This window comes from Dreissena polymorpha, chromosome 2 (genome assembly GCF_020536995.1).
Source record: "Dreissena polymorpha isolate Duluth1 chromosome 2, UMN_Dpol_1.0, whole genome shotgun sequence".
Classification (NCBI taxonomy): Eukaryota; Metazoa; Mollusca; class Bivalvia; order Myida; family Dreissenidae; genus Dreissena; species Dreissena polymorpha.
In genome coordinates, this window is record NC_068356.1 from 142,103,818 (window position 1) to 142,128,845 (window position 25,028).

The following is a 25,028-nucleotide window of genomic DNA, read 5'->3' on the forward strand; positions in this document are numbered from 1 at the left end:
TGATGCCTTCCGCCCGCCGCCCGCCGCCCGCCGCCCGCCGCCCGCCGCCCGCCAAGGGGTTTCACATAATACGTCCCGTATTTTATACGGGCGTATAAAAATAATAAAGGAATTTGGAAAATACGCCAAATGTACAACATATAAATGATATTACAAGTTATACGTAAGTTTTGACAGTTTAAACTGGAATATTGGCGACTTTGTTTCTAAATAAAGACATTAATTAAAACAAAGCGAATTCATTAAAGCCAACAGATCTGTGTCAGGTAAGACTATTGTAATAATAAAAACATGTAGAATAAAGTGCATATACCCGTGTCATGTCAATACGTTTTTTTTCGATCGTGCTTCTTGTGGGATTCGATCTAACTTTTTAACAAATCGGCAACGTCTATAACAAGTGTGCTCAACTACAACCCCGTTATCGATAATGCGCAGCGTACTCCAATGTACTTAATGGACATTTCACGCATAACGATTCTACTCTTGGTCAGCGTGCACGTCACGACCGGGTTCAGACCACAAAAGATCTTTTTATAGACTTCTCGGAAACTTTGTCAAGCAGAATATTAATTTCCGATGGGTTGATAGGTGTTTCCCTACATCGTCTGAAGAGAGTCGGAAAGGGGAACTTCTTCGGGCGCCTCGGCTGATCCAGCGAGTACCGTAATCCATCGAGCCTAACGTCCTCTTTCACTGACTTCGTTCGCTTCCAGAACTTGGAAGAATCGACGAGCGGAATGGTTAATGGTCCGTGGGTTATGGTGTCCGTCCCGGACAGTTTAGAATAGTTTTGGACCAGTTCGTATACCATAGTGGGTGGGTAGTGGCTTTCACTCAATCGTCGGAAGAAGTGCGAGTGCAGCGGAGATGTCAGCGTAGAGGACGGCGGTACTTAGCACGATTAACCTGCTGGGGAAACTTTTCTCGGGTTCGGGTCGATAACTGGTGACATCTAGAACAGCCATAAAGGCGGCGCAGCGCGCTAGGAGCGGGAAGATTTATTTGTGCATGGTCAGCACTTCCATGGCGGAGTAGCCTTTTACACGTGAGGGCGGGGCAACCAAATATGCATATTCTCGAAGTTGTCTACTTGTGCTCGTTAAGGTCTCATTGGCAACAGTTCAATGGTCTATTTGGATAAACATTATTTCTTTGACCAAAAACTTGGTAGACGTGGAATATTTTGATATGCCCTTTTGATCGAATTAATAATGTAAACAAGACATTTGATTGCAAAAAAAAATAATTGACGTTTGCACAATCGCGCAGTCTAGTCAGGATGATCCATGTTGTATTATGTTGTATAAGTATTATTTACAGCAGTTTAGAAAAAATGCGTCGGCCGGGTTCGATTTACAGCAGTTTAGAAAAAATGCGTCGGCCGGGAATCGAACCCGGATCGACTGCTTGGAAGGCAACCATGCTAACCTTTACACCACCGACGCACACAAAAGTCACGAACATAAAAAGTATATATATTATAAACATAAAAATTATCGTCATACACCATATTTTTATGAATGCTATATATTTTAAGTAAGCGAAACATTTCTGAATAACACATACACCCGCAATTTACAAACTTTATAAGAACTAATTGTATGCGTAATCATCTCCGTGCCACGTGAGTCTTGCTCAATTCGCTATTTTTACGAGGAATACTTTTCAAAATGGACACCGGAAAACACACTGTGACGTCATTCTTACAACATCGTAAATGAAGGGAGTTTCCTAAAAAATCTGACATTTTCTTTTAAAAACAATGGCTAAGACCTACGATTATCTCTTCAAACTGCTACTGATTGGTGACAGCGGTGTTGGGAAAACGTGTGTCCTATTTCGATTCTCAGAAGATGCATTTAATGCCACATTTATATCTACTATCGGTAAGAACTCTCTTCTAAAAAAGTTGTAGAAGTTTAATCTGGGTGGGGAAATAAAGCTAATAATTGTACAGCCCGTAACAATAATGAACATACGGCCTCGTACAACATGCCTCCTGCCGAAGCCATGGGCAGATACACCAGTATGCCTTAAAGTTAAAGGCTAACTAATCTAAACTAAGGATCCGATGAAATCTGGAGAAGTTATTAATAATATGCATGCTATGTTGCCTAATTCGTGGAGTCAAGGCGGACAGTTTGCTTTTTGAGTGGAAAATCACCGCGATTTCACATGATTCGTCACACCGCCGTCGCGCGAGAGCACGATAATCTTCGCGCTGATTCCCCTCAATTTTGCGGTGATTTGCCGCGATTCACCGTGATCGCAGTGGAAATCTGTGACATCGATGATTCGCCAATTCATGCATATAAACTGAATTGTATTGATGACTGTATACATAACACTTTTCTTATGTTCACAATTATCAAATAATCCAACATAGATCTAATTACAACATCACTTACGAAAAAATAATCTTAAACATTTATGTTGGTAAATATGTTTGAGAATTTCATTAAAATTTCATTAACACAACCATATGGCTACACCATTTTCAGAAGTGTAAAGAGTACAGTGCATAATGTGGGACACAGCTTTTATTGGACAAGGGTATTTAAATTGATTGCCATGCGATCTTACAAAAAAACGTTTGATTGCGTCATACGCCTTCATGTAAAAAAAAGTTTTCCACCTGGAAATTGTGCTATTAATGCATAATATTATCAAAACATTTTTTCGACACGTAAAGGTTGTAACAGATTTATAATCAATTCAAAACAAATATACCATAAGTATAAAGGTTCCGTTAAATTTCCAAATGAGAAACCATTGAATAATTAGGTGTGTTTTTATGTTGTGTTTCGTTGTAATTTCAAGACATGGATTGCTTACCCGGTATTTAAAGGGGCCTTTTCACATTTTGGTAAATTTACAAAATTAAAGAAGTTGTTTCAGATTCTCAAATTTTCGTTGTAGTTATGATATTTGTGAGGAAACAGTAATACCGAACATTTACTATGCTCTAAAATATCCATTATATGCATCTTTTGACGATTTGAAAACCTGAAAATTATAAAGCGTTGCAATGTGAAACGATTGAATAATTTGGAAAGATATGTTGCCGTAGTTATATTTTGTGAAACTACGAGGATTGCATATATAAATTAAAAAATACATCCCTCATTGTATGAGCACGGATGGCCGAGTGGTCTAAGCAGTAGACTTTTACTCCAGGACTCCAGGGGTCAGTGGTTCGAGCCCAGTTGAGGGTTACTTTTTTTTTTTAATTGTATTCTTGTTTATTTAATGAAGCTTTTTAGATCCAATGTTTTCATTTATCAATATAAAGCATTTAATGACAAACTACAAATTGAAGTTCAATACATGCCAAAATCTGTGCAAAAACCCCTTTATAATATAAAATGCATGACGGAACATAACAGCCCGGATGGCTTAGTGGTAAATCATACTAAATGCACTTACCTTTTAATCCATGATACTAAATGCACTTACCTTTTAATCTAAAGGTCAGTTGTTTGAGCCCAGGTGGGGGTAAACAGGGGTTTTTCTTGTTTGAAATCTATTTATGTTTTACACTGGAGCTTTTAAGATCTGTTGTTTAAATTTATCAATAAAAAGCATTGATTGAAGAACTTACAAGATGCAAAAATCTTTGAACAAGTCGCTTTCAAGAAAAAAAGACTGTCACTTTTTTTACTTGTCCTGTTTGACTAGCAGACTCTTTGTTGACTGGACCCGGATGATTGGACTACCTTAAGCCTTTCCTACTCAGAAGCAAAGTGAAAATGGCTATGTGCAAACAGCATAAAACCAGAACAGCCTACGCGTAACTCACAGTCTGTTCAGGTATTACATGTAAGCTGTTTATTCATCAGTATCTAAGGGTTTGAAATGAAGCCTTTAAAACTTGAATTTAGTAAGAAGGTCTTAAACTTTCAAAGGGACTACAAACACATCAAAATAGGTATCTAAGTGGTAAAAGGTTCAAGGTTGACCCCTGCTATATGGTTTACAAAAAGTCTGTGTGATAAGGTAGAATTTTATATATAAATCAAGCTGACTTAGTCATTACAACAACAATACTCTGTTATATAGGAAGCTGTGTACATAAACTATCAGGGGTGTGATTTTTCCGCGGATTTCCCCGGATCGGGTTGTCCCGGGGGTCACTTCTTAGATTCGCGTTAATTCGTTTTAAAAAATGTGGGGTACCACTGATTCCGCGGACTTATTTCATAAGCGGCCCGAAATATCCATGGGCAGCGAAATCTCTCCGCATTTTACACTGGTAGATTCTGCCTAAGCATTTTTAAAACGAGCGATATAATTGGCTGTCGTTTCCCAATCTTCCAATTCAAATATGTTTCTTAAAATGTGTTAGGTATTTCTAAGCTGCTTTTCTTGCAAATGGCGCCGCTGTGAAGCGAAAATTAAGATTATTAAAATGACAAATAGCAATCCAATTAACGACTGACATCATATAGTTTGATAGGAATAATGAAATGTGTTTGTCAACGAAAAAGACTACGTTTTAGATACAACACATATTTTGTTTAGAAATGTGCACAGTGAATTTGTGTCACGGAAACCAGTGTTTGCAAATTGGAGATCAGTTTACTCGTGAAGTAAAACAATTCTAGAGGAGTATCGTTCGAACATGGAAATAGACAAACATGATTTGATTTATATGTTAGTGGATCTGTGTATAACAAGATTCATATGCATATTCTGCTTTATTATCTTTGTCACGCTGTTCAGTTAACTGAAATAGCATTGAACTGAAGATGTGAAATGCAAGATATTGAAAGTTAAACAAATTAAATATTAATTTAACTCATTTTAATACATCATTCACACAAAAAGAACATTCAAGTGTGTTTGTTTATATTTAGTTCATGATCTACTGTAATTCAATACATTGAAAAAATGCTGCTATTGATCACAGTAAATTCTGTCTACTTTGCATCATCAGTACATGTATGTTAAATGTGAAGTTCAACAGGTTGTTATAAACAAATATTGTTAAGCAGTTCAAGAAGTTGTTCATTTTAATATCTGTTTTAAGGTTTGTCATTGCCTTATTCTCGTAGTCAAAATCAGTCGACAGAATTTTCCGCCCTCTGACTTTGCCTCAATCACACCCCTGACTATAAATAAACAAATAAGAAGAAGATACATGAACTTGTACTCTTAAAATATCTGCATTTATACAAAAAAATGTTTACTTCCTGATATAGACAGTGTTGTGTACGAGATAAAAGAGTTGACCTTACCCTCTTAACTTCCTGATATTGCAAAAGAACTCTTTTTGATAAAACTTTGGTAGTAATTACATGCTTTATATTTTGTATTTACGTTTTTTTAGCTTGTTTTAATATGTGAACAAAAAGAGAGCTTTTCTAGTTTCGAGCAAGTTTAATGTTTTTCAGTAAGGTAACTTCTCCGCAATGGCTCGAGTGGTTTTGTTCAAACTTTAAACATGTATTCCCCATATTTAAGTAAGCCCATTGGCTCAGATTGGTAACACAAGTTTGAAATTTTTCATAACAAGGAGCATTTACACTTATCAATTTACACTATTAGGCCCTGTATCTCAAGTTACAATTGTTTTGGTAAACTATTTTCTCAGGAATGGCTTAAGGAATATCATTCAAACTTATATGGTGTTTTTTTCTTCATTTTAAAATGACCCCATAAGCCACGTTTGGCAAGTCTAGTTTGAAATAAGAAATAATTTATGTTTTTTTTTACACTTTTAAGATTTTATAGGGATGGGTTGGGTCAATTCACTATTTTATTTTAAATAGTAAAATGGAATCCACAAAATAAATAATTTCTTTCAAATTAACACCTCATATACAGACACATCTGTGGATTGCAAGGTCATTTTTAATAAATATAGAACACAAATTATACTCAAAAATTCATTTGTTAATTTGTCTGTTGTCATGGAAATGAATATATAAATACATAATATCTAGTGCTTGCTAATGGGTTGCAAGTATCTGGTATGCAAGAGGTCAATGTCACAATTACTCAAAATTGATAAAGAATGGATTTTACTTTGTAGCTCAAAACACATGTAGCTATTTTCATGCAACTTTATACATAGTTGTGTTTAATCAAAGTTCATTTTAGATTTCAGATGGGGTCAAGGTCACTGTTACTAAAAAGAGATAAATGTTTTTTTCTAAATCAATCCGTAACAAATTGAGCTATTGTATTTAAACTGCCTTCAATATAATGCCTTAAAACCATATTTAGCATGGGGTTGTACATGGGCTGTTACTGTGTGAATTCATGTTGAAGGTCACTGGTGATGGATATGGAAGAATTGTTTGTCCTTGATAACTGGAAAACTAATTGATCAATTGCAATGAAACTTTATACATTGATTTTTATTTGTGAGCATTAGCTCACAAATAATGCAGACCGAATTTTGCAAATCAGTATGCCTTAGCTACGCTAGGAACCATAACCAGTGACTGCCTGTGTGTATAACTGCAGTAAAATTTAGCAGACGACAGAATGCTAAAAGCGTCTGCTTTAACCATTGCATCTGCCTGTTCTCACTGGTAAAGTACATAGTGTGTATTTAACAGCTTGTAAGACAACGTTGGCCAGTCTATAGACCATTGAAATCTGTACATATTGGCTGCTTTCAGGGAAAATGGGGCTTAATGCATGTCAAATCAGATTAGCATCTGCACACTGATTAGCTGTATCAATGATTTGAAAAAAAACAACACATCTCGACCTGTGTTTTAAGACACACTCTTTCTAAATTTGAATGGGTTGTGGTCATTTCAAACTTGCGATATAAAAAGCTATAACATAATTTCGAAAACTGAGTTGCGTCTAAGATTGTACAACAGCGAACAAATTCAGTGCCTTAATTCAGCGCTTTGATTTCTCCAGGGATTGCATGTGGGACATGTGTGATCATAGTCAATGTCACTATTACTTAATTATATTATTGAATATAGAAAACGGTTTAGGCTTAATTTTCTCGAGAAATAATTGAGTTATTGTGATCCAAGCATATATATAAGCCGTGCTTAGTGAAAAAGGGGATTTAATGCATGTGTGTTAAGTGTCGTAAACTAGTTAAGACCGCACAGGCTAAATCAGGGACGACACTGTCCGCAAAAACTTGATTTTTGCTAAGAATAGACTTTCTTGAAAAAAATCATAAAAGCGGAAAGTGCTGTCCCTGATTAGCTTTTACGGACTGCAGAGGCTAATCAGGGACGACACTTTATGTACATTCATTAAACCCCCTTGTCACAGAGCCCGGCCCACATACAGTGTACAACAACTTCATTTTTGTTTTCACTTTGGGTGAAGGTCAACAGCCAAGGTCACTGTTTGCACTCAAAATTAAGGTTTATGTGTCTCCTTGTATATTGTGCTAATTAGAAAAATACTCAATTACTTAAGAATTCAAATAACTAACTTCCTATACAAACAGTTTGGTTAAGATAAAAAAGTAAGAAACTCTTGACAACAAAAAAAGATAAGTTGATCACGGAGCTCTCCAACACCACCTGTTTTGCTGGTAAATAATCACTATAATATCAAACGACTTTAAAGTTTTGTGTTGACAGGAAGTATGTTATCTGGTGTACAAGTTATGATCGTATGATCCATATATTTTTTTACAGGTATATACATTGCTTCTCTTTTATCAAATATTTTGCTGATTTACAGTGTAGTTTTTAACAATTATAATTTGTCTTTGCATGGATATATTTAAATTACTGATATACCGGTACTGTGATAAAAGTTTGACACATTTGACTATGAGCATCATCAGGGTATAATGTATGTTTACAATAATTGTACAAAATTGTTGATCTTGCAAAAGATTTTGTGTCATATTTGTACATTTATTGTGTTTGCAATATAATTTGCCGCTAAGAACATAAACCATGACCTTAGTATAATTTTTACTAATCTACATAAACTGAAAAAAACAATCGATTTAAGATTGTGCAATTAAAATAATTAAATAAAAAAGGACAAAAGTAAAAACAAATGTCTATTAACATTATGCATGGCTTTAAAAACATGATTGAGATGTAACGATGGATGAGGATAGTGCTGTGTCAACGGTTGCAGACATAGAGGCCCTCTTTAAAGTGGTGATGTTGGGAGATACAGCTGTAGGGAAAACGAGCCTGATATATTGGATATGTAAGGGCACGTTTACACATCTGTACATTTGTACACTGGGTAAGATCTAAATTACTACTTTTACTTACGATGGATCGATTCCAAGCCAGGTCAAAGAAATTGTGTGATTAGTCATGAAAATAGTTTTAATGGCATTCTCCAAATATTCCCAGTCTTAAAACTTAACGACAGCCCACTGGCCGTTAAAAATCTGAATGAAAATATCCATGCTGATTGCCCACCTGGCGAACAAAAATTATGGCCAAAAGCTAGAATTAAAAAAAGTTGAATATTGCGCAATTCATAGATAAACACCATGGAGTGGACTCCTTTGGAGTTTTATGGTCACATTAAACCTGCATTTAGTGTATATTAAACTTGTTACTGCAGAAATATTGTTTAATTTTTGTTGTACATATAAGACATCTTGTTGATTGCATTGTTCGTACAAATAAAACCGTGCACAATAATTTAAAGTACAGGTAATAAAATCTATGACAAGTTCTTGAATACATTATTAACCAGTTGCATTTCCATTATTGTGTTGTTATTTTTGTTTGTGTGCAGGCGCTGGTGAGGCTCTTGGAATACATTTGATGAGGGCAATAACTCCAGTAATTTATGTGTGTAAGAAATATGACTGACAGTCTCATGCCATTTATCTTATCTTGACAGCAATTATTACACACTAGCCTATGAATTGAAAGTGCACCTTTTCATATAAAATTATCTTATCTCCAAACCCTCAATGTTATGTTGCTCTCTATCAGTATAATATTGCAGGAACAATCAAAGTTAAGTCAGCTTACATATTTCAGTGATATGAAGACGTGTTTTGGAAAGTTATGTGTATAGCATTTATGTATAAAAAACTAGTATCTTAATCTTTATATTCATTTGTGAGTGTTGGTTTGATATGGGATGTTGAATGGAAGTGTAAAGTTGACATTTATGTCTGCATTTCTGCCAAGATATGACACTGTCCGTGGGATTTTGGTCGTACAGTTCTGTGACAAAGGAATAATGTTTAGTTTGGGAAAAGTGAATATTTAACAATAAGTGCATTCCAAGTAAAGAAATAATTGAATACATGTTCATATTTTAGTTCTTGCTGATATAATTATAATAATTATTTAAATGCAATAGTTATGTAATCAGTAGTTTTAAAGTGATACATTACATTGTGTAAAGTATGTTTTGGTTAGCACAACTTACTCACAGCTATTAAACAGTAAAATAAAGATGTAAAAGAAATTTAAACAGAAACAAAAGATTGCTAAAAATTAAAGATTTGTAACCACAAATTTATAACAATTTTTATGTAATTAACAAAATAACAGATTATTTTAATAAAAAAAAAAAAAATAAAACCAACATGGAAAAGAAAAAAGACTCAGCCCTGTCTAATGAAGCAGAAATCTATGAAGAATATTCGACGACAAAGCCTGAAGAGATAAACCAAGAGACAGAAGCGTCCTGTAAATTAATCACTTTGAAGGTCCTTGCTATAGGTGACAGTGCCGTGGGGAAGACCTCCCTCATGTACCGCTACTGTGACAACACCTTTAGCCCCGTATTTATAAGCACCATTGGTAAGAATTGGGTTAAGAGGTAAAACTATAACAGGTGCATTTGAACACTTATCATTAACGTTTATATAGTTTTAGCCTTCTTTACAAAGTAAAAGGGGTAGCCTTCGTAACAAGGTAAAGGGGGTATACTGGAATTACCATGGGACTGGAAGTGTGTCTGTTTATTTTGCCTGTAGACACATGTTTGTCAGAAGGCATTCACCAACATTTTTCAAAGTACAGCATTGAAACTCGATTGTGTTGACGTTAATGATATGAACTTGTTTATGTGCAATTTTGATCATCTGGCATTAAACATTACACAAATTAAGCCTCTTTCTACCTCTTAACACATGTTAGGGGTATCTTTGTCACTTTTATGACAAACACTTCAGTTACATGTACCTGTTTCCAAGGTTTACTTATAATGACCAGTAGGCTTTTGTTTCCTCTGTGAGCCATCATAGGAGCTGCATCATACAAAAATGGGTCATAATCCATTTGCAGCCAGCGTAGCTCCAGATCAGCCTGCACAGCACAGCTTTGTCAGCAGGTTCCCCATCTGCTATTGAGACCACATAACCTTGTGGACAGGGTAGCTCCTGGCCAGACTGCGGGAATGAGCAGGCTGGTCTGGAGCTACCATAGGACTCATGGCTTAAATCTATCGCTTGTCACAGGTCGTATGATTCTATGATGCACATGACATACACTACATGTTCATTACATATTGTATTTAAATAATTTCAACGTATGTCTATTTGAGATTGCATGTCATCCTTTTCCTTGGAACGACTTAAAAAAGATTATTTGCCAATAACATGACTTCCTACTAATGAACACCTTATTACTGAAATTGTTAGAATTCACATATAATATACTGACATTTAGCCATAAAAAGTTCACACTGTGTCTAAGTTATTGTTTTCTATTCAGCTCATGTATCAAACCATCATATGTTGAGAAAAACTCAATAAAAACGCACATGATCTTTAATTTAAAATACCTTAACAAGTAGTAAGTTTGAACATGTCCATGTGTGATGATTGGATAATATTGAAAGTTCATTAAATACATGTATTAGTGACAATTTTGGATGCATTGATTAAGGTGCTTGTACAATGAATTTCGATGTATTGCCAGTAATTATTATTATGCTTTCATTGCACTTTCTGTCTGTAGTGTAACACATCTGGACTAATGTTGAGTTCTTTTGTGCTCACCTCTGCCCCCACACTCATATCCCTTGCCCATCTGGCATGTGGATGTGGGACATCAGGAGGGCTGTCGTGAATCTGTAATGGCAGCCCATACTGATTCAGGTGAATTATATTTACAGTGGAACTTTGGCACAATCTTTCTAACTGTCCTTAATACTATAAAATGTGCATACTGTTGATTCTCTTAACATTCTTATCTTGTCTGAACAGTAACTTGATTATTAGTCCCCTACTGGTTTCACCGGAGGGGACTTATGGTTTGCACTCTGTCTGGCAGTCAGTCAGTCTGTCCGTCACACTTTCTGGATCCTGCGATAACTTTAAAAGTTCTTCATATTTTTTCATGAAACTAATGAAACATAGACAGATGGCAATTTGGAGATTATGCACGTCATTTCATTTTGTTCCTATGTCAAGAATTCTGGTTGTTATGGCAACAAATAGACTAGCAATATTGCTGAAAATGGTGGATTCTCAGGGATAACTTTAAAAGTTCTTCATATTTTTTCATAAAACTTGAAATATGGACATATGGCAATATGGAGATTGTGCACGTCATTTCATTTTGTTCCTTCTTCAAGAATAATGGTTGCTATGACAACAAATAGACTAGAAATATTGCTGAAAATGGTGGAGTTTCACCTGTAGGGGACTTTTATTGCTTGTCAATAGTCTTGCTTAATTGGGCAATTTCAAAACAACTAGCAACATTGATCACTTTGTGCAGAGCAAACTTCCAAAATCGAAGTCCCTACCTCAAATGTCTATGTAGCACGAGGTCGATGTCATAAATGGCAATATTACATCTATTTGTGGCCAAACATTGTTTTCTGGTGTCCATGTCTGTAACACATACAGTTTGTAAAGGAGATGAAATGGGGTGTGAGTATTTGTTCTTTTTTTTATCAGAAAGGGACCCAAACCTAATGTTTTTGGAAAAAAATTTCACTTTAATTGCTGATTTGGGTAATTTTGTTTTATTGAAAACTTCCTAATTTTAAGGACAATTTTAATTGCCAAGAGGCCTTTAAATGGCCTCTGTTAAATTACGTGATAAATCTGTATTTGTTTGTTATGACCGGCACGTCTTTGGCTAAGACAGATGGTTTATAAAAGGAAAATTTAAATTCTATGAATTTTTGTCATTTCAGGTATAGATTTCAAGATTCGCACTATAGAGTTGGATGGTAAAAAAATCAAACTCCAGATATGGTAAGATGATTTTAATTTAGAAGTAATTTTAGTAGACGTTACCAGGAATATTAGATGGCAGATGTATTTGAGTATATTTTTTGTAGCTTCAAATAACCAGTGACAACCCCAGTTTATACATAAGCATTGTAACAGAATTGCTAAGTGAGAGTGGGAGTAGTGAAAGTGAAATTCTACATTGTTTAATTAAGAAAGGTTTGTAGCACGTGATATAGATTTATTTTTAGCTCACCTGATTGCTCAGGTGAGCTTTTGTGACCGGTCTTTGTCCGTCGTATGTCCGTCCGTCCGTAAACATTTGCCCGTAAACACTCTAGAGGCCACATTTCTTGTCCTATCTTCATGAAACTTGGTCAGAAGCTTTGTCCCAATGAAATCTCGGCCGAGTTCGAAACTGGGTTGTGCTGGGTCAAAAACTAGGTCACTAGGTCAAAAAAAAAGAAAAACCTTGTAAACACTGTAGAAGTCACATTTCATGCCCAATCTTCATGTAACTTTGTCAAAATGTTTGTCTCAATGATATCTTGGTTGAGTTCAAAATTGGTTCCGAGCCGTTGAAAAACATGGCCGCCAGTGGGCGGGGTAGTTTTCCTTATTTGGCTATGGAGAAACCTTGTAAACACTCTAGAAGTCACAATTTTTTGCCCAATCATCATGAAAGTTGGTCAAAACATGGGTTCAATTGATGTCTCGAACGTGTTCGAAAGTGGTTGAGATCGGTGAAAAAACATGGCCGCCAGTGGGCGGGGCATTTTTCTCTATATGTATATAGTGGCACTTTTCCCTATTTGGCTATAGAGAAACCTTGTAAAAACTCTAGAAGTCACAATTTTTGCCCAATCATCATGAAATTTGGTCAAAACATTGGTTTTATTGATAACTCAGACAAGTGTAAAAATGGTCGGGATTGGTGAAAAAACATGGCCGCAAGTAGGCGGGGCATTTTTCTCTATATGTATATAGTGAAAACATGTGAACACAGTAGAAGTCACATTTTTGGCCCAATTTTCATGAAATTTGCTGAGAACATTTGTTTCCTTGATACGAGAGTTGAGTTCAAACATGGTTCCGGTCAGTTGAATAACATGGCTGCTGGGAGGGGGGCAGTTTTCTCATTATGCCCCCCCCCCCCTTTCGAAGAAGAAGGGGTATATTGTTTTGCTCATGTCGGTCCGTCCGTCCACCAGATGGTTTCCGGATGATAACTCAAGAGCGCTTATGCCAATGATCATGAAACTTCATAGGTACATTGATCATGACTCGCAGAGGACACCTATTGATTTTTAGGTCACTAGGTCAAAGGTCAAGGTCACGATGACCCGAAATAGTAAAATGGTTTCTGGATGATAACTCAAGAACACTTAGGCCTAGGATCATGAAACTTCATAGATACATTGATCATGACTCGCAGATGACCCCTTTTGATTTTCAGGTCACTAGTTCAAAGGTCACGGTGACCCAAAGCAGTAAAATGGTTTCCAGATGATAACTCAAGAAACGCTTTTGCCTAGGATCATGAAACTTCATAGCTACATAGATCATCACTCGCAGATAACCCCTTTTGATTTTCAGGTCACTAGGTCAAAGGTCACGATTACCCAAAATAGTAAAATGGTTTCCGGATGATAACTCAAGAACGCCTAGGCCTAGGATCATGTAACTTTATAGGAACATTGATTATGACTCGTGGATGACCCCTATTAATTTTCAGGTCACTAGGTCAAAGGTCAAGGTCATGGTGACCCGAAATAGTAAAATGGTTTCCAGATGATAACTCAAGAACGCTTATGCCTAGGATCATGAAACTTATAGGTACATTGATCATGTCTCGAAGATGACCCCTATTGATTTTCAGGTCACTAGGTCAAAAGTCAAGGTCACGGTGACCTGAAATAGTGAAATGGTTTCTGGATGATAACTCAAGAACGCTTATGCCTAGGATCATGAAACTTCATAGGTACAATGATCATGACTCGCAGATGAACCCTATCGATTTTCAGCTCACTAGGTTAAAGGTCAAGGTCACGGTGACCTGAAATAGTAAAATGGTTTCTGGATGACAACTCAAGAACGCTTATGCCTAGGATCATGAAACTTCATAGGTACAATGATCATGACTCGAAGATGAACCCTATTGATTTTCAGGTCACTAGGTCAAAGGTCAAAGTTACGGTGACCTGAAAAAGTAAAATGGTTTCTGTATGATAACTCAAGAACGCTTCTACCAAGGTTCATGAAACTTCATAGGTATATTGATCATGACCCCTATTGATTATCAGGTCACTAGGTCAAAGGTCAAGGTCACAGTGCCAAATAACGTATTCACACAATGGCTGTCAAGGTCACGCTGACTCAACTTGGAAAAATGGTTTTTGGATGATAACTCAAGAATGCTTACGCCTAGGATCAGGAAACTTCATAGGTATATTAATTATGACTCGCAGATGAAATAATGATGAAACTTGACCAGGATGTTTGTCTGGACAATATCTAGGTCAAGTTTGACATTTGGTAAAGATTGAATGAACCGACTCTTCTCAGGTGAGCGAACTAGGGCCATCTTTGCCCTCTTGTTAATATTTATTTTTATCAATGCATGTAATTGCCATTATTTTGTCACGTTCATTAATACAAAAAGGCTCTCAAATTGAAATTAAATAGAAGTTTAAATGTCTTTCCAAAGATTAAAATGTAATATTATTGTCATATACCATGGAAAAGTTGAGTTATTATGTAATAATGTTGAACAAATGAAGCATGATTTTAAAATAAGGAAGTGATTCTACTGTTTGTGATTGTTTATCTAAGATGTCAAGTTCAGAACATGAAATAGTCATATATCAGCCTAGTTTTAAAACTGAACAAATGTGTGTGTACTACCTCTATCAATTATTCTGATAATATAACCATTGTAACAACAAAGATAGATGACTTACTGATTATTGATGCAAAATTTTAATATTTCAGATATACAGGGCTTTAACCTGTTATCTCCTTATTTGTTTTCATCCACCTGGCCCAAATGCTATGAAGTAATAGTTATCAAGTAAAATGTCATCTTACTTGACTACACACAATGTGCAAATATTAGATGACACTGTCTGCCTAGACTGGATTTTAATTAATCAGAGACTTTCTTTAAATTGAAACTTCTATAAAAGCACAAAGTGACATCCAGACAGCACAGTCTTAATTAGGAAAACACTTTAAGCACATGAATAAAGCCTGGTTTAACTAGAACGTGGCTCATTTTCTTTTTTTTGCTCATAAGTTGACCAACTGTATTGCTTTTCCCTTAAAATTTTCACAAACAAGAGACTTCCTTTAAAAGAAAAATGGCAGAAAGCTGAAAGTGTCCTCCCTGATTAGCCTATGCAGACTGCACAGACAAATCTGGGATTATACTGTACTATATTCTATGTACCGCATGCGTTAAGTTCTGTTTTCCCAACGAAAGTGTCCTCCCTGATTAGCCTATGCAGACTGCACTGACTGGGACTATACTGTACTAAGTTCCATGTACTGCATGCGTTAAGTTTCGTTTTCTCAGAGTGTGATTCAACTCTTTTCAGGGACACCGCCGGCCAGGAGCGGTTCCGGACAATCACCACAGCATACTACAGAGGGGCTATGGTGAGTTGTGTCACATTTATCTGTTATTTGACCCCCTTTAATCTTCCATATTTGAACCTCTGTGTATTTGAATCCTGATGAGGTCACATGTTTCACTCTATCAGCTGTCTGAGATCGCCTACATCGATTAGATATTTGATGATGAATAACACTCAGCAGAACACCACATGCTCCAGGGGTCAGTCTTCCCTTAAACTGAGCCTTTCAAAGTACTTATTAACTAAGGACATTGTTGATCAAAAAAAAAACGAGGCCTTTCACATACCAAGGCATTCACAAATTACTAATTCAAAGGTCAAACTAAATTCAGCTGTTTGTTTCCATAGATTTGTTACCTCCTTTAATAGTGTTTTAGTCGTATAATTTCACTCTGTTAAGTTATAAACACATTTCCACCTTCAGACATTTCAAACATTCCAGATTAAAAAAAAATGTTTTCAAAAGTTAACGAACACCTAGTTATTAAAAGCTTTCAATTCTGTTTATTTATCAATTTATTTGCTTCAGGGGATCATGCTGGTGTACGATATCACAAACGAGAAGTCCTTCGATAACATCAGGAACTGGATCCGAAATATTGAAGAGGTATGATATTGTCAGTGTTTCCTAAAAAGGGATGTAAAATTCTGTAAAATGCCACTCGCCTTTCAATTTTACCAGCTGAGTTTCTTACCTTTTTCACTTAAGGAGGATATAGGTTTTGCTCCTCTGACAGTCTTGCTTTCTTTCTTTCTGCCGGTCTGCAGGTTTTTTCCCCATGATTTCTCCCAAACTATTTAAGCTACTTTGATGCAATTTGGTATGCTTATATTCTTGGATCCGAAATATTGAACAGGCACAATACCGACAGCGCTTCTGATGAGGCTGATGGTGCGGTACCTAAATTTTCACACAATTTAGGTTAACCTTTTTTGATAGGGGGTTGACAAGAGACTGGGTCCACTCTTTTGGCCATTTCTTTTCTTCCTGATCTTTTGGCATAATTTCCTTACTGCTGCAGTCATTGCCTGTCCTCCATGCTTTATCAGAAGGGACGTTAAGTATAGATGTTCTTTGGTTGCTTCTGGTCTGGAATCGTTTTGAAGGAGAAAAGGGTTTGGTTTAAGCGAGTATAAAGTTCCCTGCAGTATTAGGTCAACATTTTAAGGACTGCAGCACTCTAGTCCAGGAGATTCCCGTCATTGTGAGGGTCTTGACGTTTGTGTAGGCCTTCTTACTGCTGCCTGTGGTCATCTCTTTGTCTATGTTGATAAATTGCTCCTCAACCCATTCCTACATGGCCTCTTTCATTAGCTGAAGATTGAACAAAACTTAATATTGTAATTGTCATTACCAAGTTGAATTACCAACGCATGATCATGAAACTTGGTACAATTATTTTGCGCTATGATGCCTTTTGTCTGTCTGTCAATCGCTACCTCTGTTTACCCATCAAGCAGCCTGTACTTCTCTAGAAAATGAATCTGTTGAAAAGTACATTTAATATTATTATGGTATAAATATTAAAGGCTATTAGAGGACAATGTAAACGTTCTTTTCTGTACATGTATAATGCCAGGTGACTCTACATTAAAATATACTTGTACACAAAAAATCTATTTTTCTAAAGGTACATTATTAAATGTTATATATCTAAACTAGAAACTTAGACAATTTTCTTTCACATTTACTTCAGTGCCATTGTGATTTAAAGTTGTCATTACAGTTAGTGTTTAGTAGATTAATGTTTCTTCTCTAAATTCAGCACGCATCTCGGGACGTTGAGAAGATGATTCTTGGTAATAAATGTGACATGAATGACAAACGGCAAGTGAGCAAGGAGAAGGGAGAGCAGGTGAGTTGTTAAGACCTAAGAAAATATTTGAAGCAAAGAAAATAATCATCCCAAAGAATATTGAAGAACTGGTTTAAATTTCATGTGTCATTTTTCGCAAATATTGGCAAATACTTTCCCTCAAGTTCAAGAAATATGTCCAATAAATGTGTATATCCAAGTGTAAGCATTGAAAATTATATGTTGAATAAGGTATATCAATAAATGTTTTATTTATTATTTTTTAAACGCCCGTCGATGTATTATAGTTTCACCCTTGGCGGGCGGTGGGCGACTGGCGGCGTCCACAGCAGTGTCCAATCTCTAATTCAAATAGCTTTCATCTGATCTTCACCAAACTTGGTCAGAAGTTGTATCTAGGCAATATCTAGGTCAAGTTCGAATATGGGTCATGCCAGGTCAATAACTAGGTCACAGAGTCACTTAGTGCATTTCAAGGATTTAGCATGGTGTCCGCACTCTAATTGAAGTACTTTTCATCCGATCTTCTCCAAACTTGGTCAGAAGTTGTAGTATCTAGACAATATCTAAGTCAAGTTTGAATATCGGTCATGTCAGGTCAGAAAACTAGGCCACGGGGTCACTTTGTGCATTTCAAGGATTAAGCATGGTGTTCGCTCTCTAATTGAAGTAATTTTCATGTGATCTTCACCAAACTTGGTCAAGTGTCATATCTAGACAATAATTAGGTCAAGTTCGAATATGGGTCATGCCGGGTCAAAAACTAGGTCACAGGGTCACTTAATGCAATTCAAGCATTAAGCATGGTGTCCGCTCTCTAATTGAAGTAGTTTTCATCCAAATTTGGTCAGAAGTCTAGATGATATGTAGGTCAAGTTCAAATATGGGTCATGGTAAAGTTATCCAGTTGTTCAAAATCTTCAAACAGGCGTATCTTGTGACAGTTTGGCACTCTTGTTATTTTAATGACATACATGCTGAGCTGTCAATTGTAAATAACTGTTGTAGTTGACACACTTGGTCTTGATAAATAAGCTGTAACAAAAATGTTTGCATAATGATTGGCTGACTGACCATGAACATGAACTCTAGCAGGAGTATCTGTACATGTCTCTTTGGTAGTAAGGAGTACCGCTATTAAGACCTGTTATGCGCTGCTACAGCACACAACTTGACCTAAATAAGTTCTTACAGGGCTCTGACTGTAAAAAACTAGGCTTCAATTACAATTTTCGACGCTTTGAAAAGAACTGTCAACATTTGTCATACAAAGAGCCATTTTGTAGCCAGTTAAATTGTTAAACCTCTAAAACAAACATCAAACATGATGAGATACTATAAGACAATTGAAGCCATACTTATTGACTTCAATTATTGCATGGCAAACAGTATTTACAAGAAAGTTAAAACTTTGGTTTTTGTTAAAATGTTGTAAGAAAATAATTGCTTCCTTGTTGCCTATTTAAATTTTTAATCACATGTTTGCAAAAATGTCTCATTTGGCAATAATTGCACAAGGTATTGAGATCCATGTTCGCAGATCTTCATTCTACTTTAAGATTTTATATTTGAGCGGTGTTCTTTGAATAAGAGGCTTCATGCATGTGCGTAAAATGTTGTCCCAGATAAGCATGTGCTTTCAGCACATGTATGAACCCTGGTGCTGTCAGCACAGCTAATCAGGGATGACACTTTCCACTGAGACTGGATAATTTGTGAGAAGAAACATCCTTTTATAAAAAAAAACAAAAAAGGAAAGTGTTGTCCGTGATTTGCCCATACAGACTGCACTGGCAAATCTGGGATGGCTTTTTATGTTCATGAACTTAGTCCTAGAGCGCGGCTCATTGTTTTTTATAGCTGGCCATAGAACATGGCATCAAGTTCATGGAGACAAGTGCAAAGGCCAGCATCAACGTAGAAGAGGCATTCTTTACATTGGCCAGAGATATCAAGACTAAGATGGACCGCAAAATGGTAATAGACATTGAGATCATAATTGATTGTGTCATGGTAAGAATCATTGAGACTTTAAGTAACTGTATAATGGTAAGAGACATTGTTATTCATTATTGACTGTGTTATGATGAGAGACTTTAAGACTGATAGAGACTGTCTTTAACATTGAGATATCAAAGTTAAGAATTAAAAACTGTAACATCATATTTGTTTGTTAGACCATAAAATACTGTGTAATTTTAAGACTATAAGAAGTCCTATTCCATCACCATAGACATAAAAACTTATATGGACAGTAAATGGCTTGAGACTTTTTAACATTTGTCCTAGACATATGGACTAGGATGGCCTGAAAACTGATAAAGACTGAAAGTGTCTTTGAATCAAGACGTTATCTTGCAGGCTTGAAGATATTTAGGTGGTCTTGTTTAGTTGAAATACTGAGTTGGTATGAGTTGTCTCTTTGCTAATGAAACTGATGTGTTTTGTCTCAAAATTGTTAAACCAATATTGAGGATGCTCTTTGATGGTAACAGCTTAATAAATTGTTGAACAATTGATAGAGAAGTAGTATATTATGAGCAGAAGTCATTGTGATATTTTGTTTCTCCAGGATGCAAATTCACCACAAAAGGAAGGCGGCGGTAGAAAACTTACAGCCAATACCGATCAACCCAAGAAATCATGGTGGAAGTGTTCTATTCTTTGATTTGTTGAACACATTGTTATTTCTTATCTGATTGGACAGATGCTTTGCTTTGAAAATACACATTATGTTACATGAATTGTGATTGGCTACAATTGAGTATTTAAGAAAACAAGTAACCAATGAAAAAACAGTGCTATATATAACATACTGTGTATATGAACACTCAAATGTAAGACTCAAGTTCATTGGTTGACGATGCAATATCTTATCTGTTTTGATAATAAATATAAAGAAGTGCAAAACGATATTAACTGTTTATTGTTTCAATTCAGTTAGGATGGTTTTGCACATAGAGATCATGCAATGTTCAATGTATATATGGTAGTAGTACTATTTAATTGTAGCATACACCCATAGGAAATTTGTTATTGAATTGTTGTTAAGTGTGCATTATAGCTCATTATTTTCTTATTGTATCTGTATGCATGTATTTTTAGATCTGTCATTATTTCAATGATGCCACTACAGCCTATTACTATTTTACTTTGCTTATTTTGATGATTTAAAATAAATCATACACAAACTCTGTGAGAAACATAAGGGAATATTTTTGTGAAATCAAAATCATTAGATCTAATGTGCATGCTTGCTTTTTCACCACCTAAATGCCACCACCCTTGAACATATTTGCTTTTGTTGAAAGTGTGGTGTGAACATAGTCTAAACAATTAGACATTTTAAATGGTATGATCCCATAACATCTTAAGTCCAACCTCAAAAACTGTTCACTTTCATAAATTCTCTTAAAATACGAATTAAAGCATTTTTTAAAAACAAAAATAAGCTTAAGCAATTTCTACTGAAAATAAATTCCATCAAATTATTACCAATCGTGCCTTTGACACCTGAAAAATAATATAAAAATTGATTTTTATCAGTGTTGTTGTATATGGTGCGCTCTACACAAAGGAATGTTTATTTTGCTGATACAATTAAGGAACGTAAATTGGTGCTTGATTTTAAATGACATTTCCCGTTAAGATCAGCTACACATTAAACTAACGTCTATGTCACAGAAAACATATGATTCCACTATGAAAACCCATAATAAACCCATCTTGGATTTTGTTAAGATTGTCTTGCAGAGCATAATAGTGTGTGTTTTGTAAATTCAAAGTGGAATAGCTCATGGAAATATCACATGTTAGTGTCAAACTGATTTGTTAAATGGTCATTTTGTTTGTATGTTGGTGGTAGGGATAATTGTTGAAAATGCCAATCATGTATTGATTTTCTTACCTGGGATTCATGATAATTTGTAAAGACGATTTGTTATAAACTTGAAATTCTGATTATGTGTGTATTGTTTCTCTTGTTTTCATGAAGTTCTTTTTCAAGCATTTGATAAAATACGAAACTGATCCATACAATTGTTTGTAGTGAATATCTTAAAAGCATGAATTTCCAAACTTAGTTGTGGCTGTTCTCTCTCTATATATATATGTGAATTTACTTTGTTGCTTGTGAAACCTGAAAATATCAATAACTGATATGTTGTATGAAATATCTTATGTTAACTAAAGTTGTGACTGAATTTTAGCTGAAAACAAATAACATTTATTAGAATATGTTTCTGAAATAAGAAATACAAAACAACATTTGATATACCACTGACCTGAATAAAATCAGCTCTACGGTAATAAAAAGGTTACTGTTGGTCTTGACTTTTAAGACGGGACATTTTAAGGGACTAGATGAACTTTATTTACTTGGCAACTACATACCATTTATGTAAAAATAGGCTTATTGAAGAGTTGGTGGAGTTTGCTGGACCAATGAGTACCATTAATTTATGTTATTTTACTTTGATAAATAAGAATGGCTTCAACAGGACAAGGTTGCAAGAACCTTTCATAATTAAACTTGTTGGTTTTAAATGATGCCACTGTGAATATAAATTGCAACTGTTTGTTAAACATATGCTATTGCTTTGCTCAATTCCGAAACTAAAAAAATGAGTGTGCTGATTTCACAATAATACATTCACATTTGTTAAAGTTACCAGTAATGCCCAATTAATATTTAAACATTTCAACAGTGGTCTCACTATCTCTTCCAATTTGAATCATCACATATTACCAATTAATTGTTAGAATGTTACCTGAACAAATGCAACATAAGTTATGCATACTTACTTTTTCTTGTCATGTGATGCTTATGTGGATGTAATAAATAACGTTTTATCTTGTGTAATGCAATATTTATTCAGTTTGTAGTTTATAATGGGTATCCAAGTCTATTATATAAAGCTCCCATGCATAATGTTTATGATATTTCATATTATGATTTGCATTTTAGTCTTGTCTGCTGTAAACAGTACTTATTTAATATCGTAATCAGCAGAAATAGTGATTAATAAAGAAATTTCAGTAATTGTGATCATGTGAACTATTTTGTTATTAAAGAACTTTTTTAATAAAAGTCACTTGTACTGTTCATTAATATTACAGTTAAAATGTTTGCTAAGTTTGGTTTGAAAATACATGTTTGTGTAATTTTTCCAATACAACTTAAGAATATCCCATTTAAAGCTGATTTTGATGTATTTTTGTAACTATTATAATATAAAGACATTTTATCGGTCTGTCCTTTTTCTTATTGTTTAGTATTCTTGTTCTGAATGTGTTTCTACAGAAACAGTTTCACACTTGTTGGCCTTGATAAACATTTAACTGACTTTCCAGTTCTTTTCTTAAACATGTAAATGTGTTGCTTATATATCTTATTTTGAAGTTGTTTTCTCTTTGATCCACTATTGATATATATCAAAACGCACCTGTCATTACACAAGGCTATGGTTAAATACCTAGAACTTGACTAACAATGAAAAGAACTGCATTTCTTTAGTATCATCATTCGTTGTGTTATTGACAGCTACGTGTATGTATGATAAATTGCCTTCCTTTCTATACAAGTATGCTTCATAAAATGAGTTTCTATCCCATTATATGTTAGAAATTGATAAGCATTTCATAAAAAAATGAAATAAACTCTGATAAAATATCAAGGCTTCTTCTTGAGGTTATTTACTTTGTACTATGATCTTTAATTGCAGCACTATTTTGATATCAATAGTAGGTGAGTGGTAGATGAGTAGAATCTGAATGGTTTTACATTGAAGATAAGTGGTAGATTAATAGTATGAGAGTGGTGTATGCGTGGTATAATAGCAGTTGATGAGTGGTATAACAATGGTAGATGAGTAGTATATGAATGGTAGATGAGCGGTATAATTGTGTTTGGTGAGTAATATATGAGTTGTATGATAGTGGTATAAGACTGGTATGACAGGGGTAGATGAGTGGTATAGAATTGGTAGATTAGTGGTACAACAGTGGTAGATGATAAGTAGATAAGTCGTATAACTGTGGTTGATTTGTAGAAGTTGTGTGGCTTAACAGTGGTAGATAAGTTGTTTAACATTGATAAATGAATAGGAGATTAGTGGATTAAAGTGAAATATTAGTTGTAGATGTGAGGTAGTTGATTAGTGTTATCTCAATGGTTTCACAGTTGTAGATGAGTGGTAGATCAGTGGTTGATGAGTGTCAGATGATTGGTAGATAAGTGGTATACCAGTGGGTGATGAGTTGTATAACAGTGGTAGATGAGTGGTTTAACCGGTGACACAATGGTGCTTTATCAGTGGTAGATGAGTGAAATGACAGTTGAAGATGAGTTTTATATCAGTGATAAATGAGTGGTTTATCGGTGGTAAATACATTGTAAATCAATGAAAGATGAGTGGTAGATGAATGGTATATCAGTGATAGATAAGCGATGGATGAGGATTATAACAGTGCTACAACAGCGGTAGATAAGTGGTATAACAGTGGAAGATGTATTCGAGTGGAAGTTGAATGGTCAATCAGTGATAGATGAGTGATTTACCAGTGGTATATGAGTGGTTGAACAGGGGTTGATGAATAGTAGATGAGTAGTATAAAAAGTGGTTATTGAGAAGTAGATAAGTGGTATAACAGTAGTAGATGAGTGGTATAACAGTGGTAGATGAGTGTAATAACAGGTAGATGAAAGGTATAACACGGTAACATGCATATCAGTGTTATACTGGTGGTAGGACATGTATATAAGTGGTATAATGTTGGAAGATCTGTGGCAGAAGAAGTTAAACCATCTAAGCGCTCTTATTTCACTTCAATGTGACTTGAAGTATTCATGATTGTAATTTGTGTTTACTTTCATTTTTACAAGACCCCATCAAAACTTGATATCTTTAAAAAAAACTCCCACCATAATCAATCATCGAGGCTGTATTGAAACCTTTTTGCACACTTCTGTAAATTATTTAGCATAAAATATGTGAAAATCCACGCATTTCCTTCTTCACAATGTTCAAGTTTTATTAGGATTCTAGGGTAAAGAGAGTATTGGTCTCTTAAGGTAGCGCACCTGTAATGATTTCCCGCGATTTGTTTGAAGATTGAAGAGTCTTTATGAAGTTGTCTTAGCCGAGTGGTTAAGACGCTAGACTAGAAATATTTTGGGATCTTCCCGCACAGGTTCGAATCCTGCCGACAACGCATTCTTTTTGCGACGTTGTTTTTACATTTCTTTTCTAACTTTATTTAATTTTATATAGCATATAAGCTATAATTTTGTTAACCAGTAGTCCGATTTTCCAGCAATAACACAAAATTTGCAATAAGTACCTGCATTAACCAAACTTTGGGTGATTTACTTCTGATTTTTCTTTCTTTTTATTTCAAAAAGTAAACGGTAAATCTGTCTATTTCTTGGTATTTTTGCTGTATATAGTTTATCTA

The 25,028-nt window shown here is 35.1% G+C and overlaps 1 protein-coding gene and 1 non-coding gene across 4 annotated transcripts; one reads left to right on the forward strand and one right to left on the reverse strand.

The window, feature by feature from the left end:
* Positions 1–1,376: 1,376 nt before the first annotated feature.
* Positions 1,377–1,448, reverse strand: Trnag-ucc (transfer RNA glycine (anticodon UCC)). The gene has a single exon. It is a non-coding gene; the product is annotated as a tRNA-Gly (tRNA).
* A 226-nt stretch (positions 1,449–1,674) lies between these two features.
* Positions 1,675–23,248, forward strand: LOC127869255 (ras-related protein Rab-8A-like). Of its 3 annotated transcripts, none has more exons than XM_052411638.1 (7): positions 1,675–1,889; positions 12,085–12,145; positions 15,718–15,778; positions 16,286–16,363; positions 17,523–17,612; positions 19,434–19,550; positions 20,146–23,248. In XM_052411638.1, exons 1-7 carry the CDS (start codon positions 1,766–1,768, stop codon positions 20,239–20,241), a joined length of 627 nt encoding a protein of 208 aa, XP_052267598.1. In that variant the 5' UTR covers positions 1,675–1,765; the 3' UTR covers positions 20,242–23,248. The 3 variants fall into 3 exon arrangements, with proteins under 3 accessions (XP_052267598.1, XP_052267597.1, XP_052267596.1); XM_052411637.1 differs by lacking the exon at positions 1,675–1,889 and adding an exon at positions 7,872–8,202; XM_052411636.1 differs by lacking the exon at positions 1,675–1,889 and adding an exon at positions 8,913–9,734.
* The last annotated feature ends 1,780 nt before the right edge of the window (positions 23,249–25,028 follow it).